Genomic DNA, 4999 nt, shown 5'->3' with positions numbered 1-4999 from the left:
TCCACAGCTGAATAGGACGCTGGGCCATCATTTTCCCCAGCAGCATGAGTATTGCCTTCTGGCACCCCAGGGAGGGACTCTTCCAGCTCAGTCCCAGCCTCACTCCTCTCAGCTGTAAAACCAAAGCATGTGATGCCTTCAGCTTTAGAGTCTTACTTATCATTCAGTTTTGGAATTCAATCAACAACAATACAATAGCCATTTCAGGGGCCTCTAGGGCCTCCCTGGCCAACAATCCTAGAGAGGTAACCTGCCCCTGACACTGGGATATTATATCTGATGGCTTTTTGGGAGCATATGTTTTTACTCTCACAAGATACCCTTGTTTGTGAATTTTCAAAATCTTTACTACTTTAGATGCAGTCAGAAATCTCTCAGATGGGTCTATAAATCTGAAAAATATTTAAGAGTTAGCTTTATATTATCTGTGTAGAACAAAACCTTTCTACAGAAGATGGGCAGGACCATGACCTGAGGTCTTGAACCACCATCCCATAATGATAGTGAGGTTTTGGAGATAACCTTGGGGAAGCACTCTGTCTGTTGTCATCCATTCCTAGCAAGGGTCAGATGATCACAGAACCTTCCAATTTAGAAGATACTAAAGTAAACTATTAGCAAAGTCCAATACACCATGAAAAGATTTTTCTTGTTTGTATCGATTTTTGGCTGCCTCTTCCTGAGATACTTTATATTATCTGTATAGAACAAAACCTTTCTACAGAGGATGGGCAGGACCATGACCTGAGGTCTTGAACCACCATCCCATAATGATAGTGAGGTTTTGGAGATAACCTTGGGGAAGCACTCTGTCTGTTGTCATCCATTCCTAGCAAGGGTCAGATGATCACAGAACCTTCCAATTTAGAAGATACTAAAGTAAACTATTAGCAAAGTCCAATACACCATGAAAAGATTTTTCCTGTTTGTATTGATTTTTGGCTGCCTCTTCCTGAGGTACTTCCATGGGGCCTATGTGCATCTCCCTCACCCTGATGAACTTGGTGGGACTGCCTGTAGCTGCTTAGTCCAGCCTAGTGGTGATTGGGAATAACGACCCAAATCTCTGGCTATATCTGCGCCTGCCTCCTTGGCTGGGCCTGCACCCACCAGTCTTTATACCAGCTACTTATGTTGTCTCTCTCTTGAGACTAAGTCCCCCAATACTGGATGCAGGCTCCTGCAATGAGCAATTTTATCTTCGTGGAATAAGATATCCAATGAAGCTCTAAAAACACTTAAACTACTGAACTACTACATTCAGAAAAGAAACTTGATTTTATGAGTGGCTTTTATTTTAGATCACTACTCTGGTAAATTTGTTCAGTGGGTAAGTTCTGTTTTTCTCATGCATAGGGGAATGCCTTATTACCTGGGGGACTGCATCTAAGGTTAGTGATAGTACTGTCTGCAGTAAATGAACAGGGTGAATTTACGGTGCCTGGTGGGATTCACACACAAAACTGGTGAGTATTAGAACTCTGTAGGCAATGGTGTTAGCTTCCCCCACAAGCCCTTGGGCAGGAATCAGTTTCTGTGGAATTATATTGGTTGAGGGTGCAGAACAGAGGGATAACAGTGCCCTCATTGGAGCCCTGTGTGAGTCTGCTCTTCTGTTCATCCTGGATGGCCTCTGGGAAGGTGAAAGGAAAAAAAGATGGAAATTAGAAAACTAAAAGAAGAAGTAGGCCAGCACTTCCAGAAGCACAGGAAAATCTGCAGATACTGTGGTGCGCAGAGGATTTTGTGGTGCTGTGGACCCCAAGCAGCCACGTGCCATCATTGCTTTTATTAGCACCATCATGGCTGCCTCTGTGTGGGTGCTGCTGTCTTAGTTCCCTACATGATCACTGTCTTGATGGTCCATGTGAGTAGCACAGTCCTTAGTTGAACAAGAAATTTCCTCTTACCTTTGGTTGGCAGGCAACTCAGCATGTGCATGAGCCCAATTATCATCAGCTACCTGAGTTCCTAGTTGATTTGATTCCTTGTGTCAGCCAGGCTCAGCCAGAATCACTGTGGTTCTTCACGAGCCTATTTAAAGGCCTTTTCTCCTGGACAGCTGCCTCGGAGTTTAATTGTGTGGATCTGGCAGCTACTACCCAATGCCTGCACCTCTCTTCTTAGTATCAGCTCAGCTAAAGTCCAAGTAGGGTGGAGTGAGAGTGTCCAGACGCACCCTTGGCCCCTGGGTGTGTCATAGATAGTAAAGACAAGAAAGGGAAATGCTGATGAATATGGTTCTCCCAGGTTACCATCAGATCTGCCATGAAAGCTTGCTTACCACTTCCAAGTGTTCTGGGGAAAGTGAAATGTTGAGGTAAAGGAAAGGAAGAATGGTTTGGATCCCACCTCCTGTCTGGTGGCACCACCTGCTACAATAGTTATAGGTATTATAGGTACAAATCTTTGTCAAAGGGCACCTGCGAAGATTTCTAGGTTCTTGTGTCCTGTAACAAATGATTTCACCAGGGGCTCATGGATAGTAATAGATGGAGATAGTTTGTTAAGGAAGAGATAGGCGCTCCTAAGAATGCCAGTTAGAGAGCTGGAATAGGTCTGTGTCACAAAATCTCTGGGTCTCAGTGTCATGGCCCTTTGGAGTCAGTTATTTAGCACTTGCCTTCTCTTGCACTTGGAGATTAGGGAATATGAGACTTTTCCCATCCATATCCTCTCCTGTTACAAGTGACCTGGTGGGGAAGGGTTTCCATTATTTCTTCCACCAGGGTTCTTTCATATGTTAATCATGTGTGTGTGTGTGCATGTGTGTGCATGCACACATATGTGTGCACATGTGAGTGCAGGCACCAGTGCAGAGGCAATCTTCCCTATGGTTTCTTGAACTTGAGTGAGAAGTGTATTTATTTCTGAAAGATACAGAATATTAGTTATCAGGCATATTTTATAGTTGACTATGTATAAAATACAACAAAAGACATTAATTGTTTGATAAGATATTTAATGTTTTTAGACCAATGTAAGGTGTTTATATTTACTTTACAAAATATGGAGAGGGATGTTTGTGATTAGTGTTTATTAAATGTGTGCCATTGCTTCTCTGCTGAGATACTTACGTGCAACAGACAACTTTCAGATATCAAACATCTATCTTTCTCTGCTCATGAGAGAAGATAATTTACTACTGTGGTTCAGAGTTGCAATGTGTCAGAGACAGGTCAAAAATTCATTCATTTGTATACTGTATATTTTGCTATTAACGGTTGCATTTTGATGACATAATTTATAAAAATATTCAATTACTGGGCCTGGAGAGATGGCTCAACGGTTAAGAACACTGGTTGCTCTTGCAGAAGACCCAGGTTCAAATCCCAGCACCTACATAGTAGCTAACAACTGTCTGTAACTCCAGTTCTGGGGGATCTGACAGCCTCATCTGACCTCCAAGGGAATTGCACTGTGGGAGACAAGCTTGAGCCTAGGGTGATATTGCAACTGTCAGGTTTCCAGGAATCCAGGCTCTGTAATCTAAAACCCAGTATGCTAATGAGGCATCCTACATTCTATTCTGTGATAGGACATTGTCTGTTATGCTAATAGGATGATGCTAATAAGGTGTCCTACTTGCTGTACTGTGATAGGATGCTAAACCTGTTATGCTAATGAGGTATCCTACTTGCTGTGATGTGATTGGACCACTACCCCTATATAAGTTTGTGCCTTCCTGCAATAAACCAGACCTGTGTCACTGAACCTGGTCTCCTGTGTCTGAATGTGGCTCCACTGACACAGTCTCCTCACCAGTCCTGGGGTCTGGGACTGGGCAGAAGCAGCAACAATAGGAGGCAGTACAGGGCAAGCAAAAGAGCTGCTTCAGCACCAGGCGAGCGAAAGAGTGGCCTCAGTCCAGGGCAGGCAGAAGAGCGGCCTCAGTCCAGAGTGAGCGGAGGAGCAGCCTCAACACCTGTGAGAACAAAGGAGCGGCACCCATGAGAATGGAGGGGCAGCCACTGCTGGTGGTGACTGCATTGCACAACACGGGTGCACTTACCTACATGCAGGCAATACACTCGTACACATTAAATAAAAATAAGTAAAATATTAAAAATATTGAATTACTAAGAACAACAGCTATGCATATCTATGAACCCCCAGATAAGCTGCCTGAGGTGTCCTCAGACACTTAGATTTGTATCAGGCTCTGTGGAAGGGGGACCAATGTGTCTTCTCTACAGGTAGCTTGGTGTTGACACTTTAGCTTCTGCCACTTGGGGAGCGTTGTTGAGATAAAACCAGACAGGCTTTTTTCTCAACTATAGACTGAGACATGTGAGTTGATTGGCAAATGAGGGTCCAAATTAACCCAAAGTAAATTTTAAAAATGGGCTGGTCTCTGCTTCAGGCCTCAGACTTTGAAGCCTACAGATTCCTGTTCAGCTTTCTAGCATTAGAAGTGAGATGGAGTCAACTCAAACAGCAGCAGCCTAGGGAATCCCAGGGCTCATTAGGCTGAGCAGTGGTGTAAGGACTATAAAAATCTCAGAGCCTTAGGGACAAAAAGATGCCTGGGATCCACACAGCCATCCTTTACTAGGGCTTGCCTTATGAAGAGTGGTTAAGACAGGCTGGACAACCATTATGATCATCCAAAGACTACTTAGTTTCTTAGCCTGAGATTGTGGGGAGGGCACAGGTGTGATGAATAGTAAGGTACTGTATTCTTTTCATTAAAGCACATTTCTCCCCACAAACAAACATGTAAGTTACTCATACACGTTTATTCAAACTCTGTTCACCTTCCTAGTTGCCTTTATGTCTTTGATACTTTTTAAAAAAATGCTTATTATGTTTTAGGCTTTCTTTATATACTCTGGTATTTATCACTCAAATTTAAAAATACCATTTGAGTTTGTACAAAGAAATAGTCACAGAAAAATAAAATGTTTTTAGCATCTGGGGATTCTAGGGTTGGTGGCACCTTGGAAAGTAATTACAAGATTCAAATAAGATAGGACTTATTTGCATATTTTTAAAGATT

The 4999-nt window shown here is 42.9% G+C and overlaps 1 protein-coding gene across 1 annotated transcript in view; it reads left to right on the top strand.

The window, feature by feature from the left end:
* The first annotated feature begins 2237 nt into the window (after positions 1-2237).
* Positions 2238-4999, top strand: part of LOC103739391 (olfactory receptor 4Q3-like) — a 10203-nt gene continuing 7441 nt past the window's right edge. The window contains 1 exon segment of the mRNA XM_017799819.1: positions 2238-2320. Coding sequence (XP_017655308.1) covers positions 2238-2320 — 83 coding nt within the window.

The sequence above is a fragment of the Nannospalax galili genome, unplaced genomic scaffold (genome assembly GCF_000622305.1).
Source record: "Nannospalax galili isolate Female #2095 unplaced genomic scaffold, S.galili_v1.0 scaffold1121, whole genome shotgun sequence".
In the NCBI taxonomy this organism is placed as follows: Eukaryota; Metazoa; Chordata; class Mammalia; order Rodentia; family Spalacidae; genus Nannospalax; species Nannospalax galili.
The sequence above is the reverse complement of the archived record's forward strand: the minus strand, read 5'-3'. Positions and strand labels throughout refer to the sequence as shown.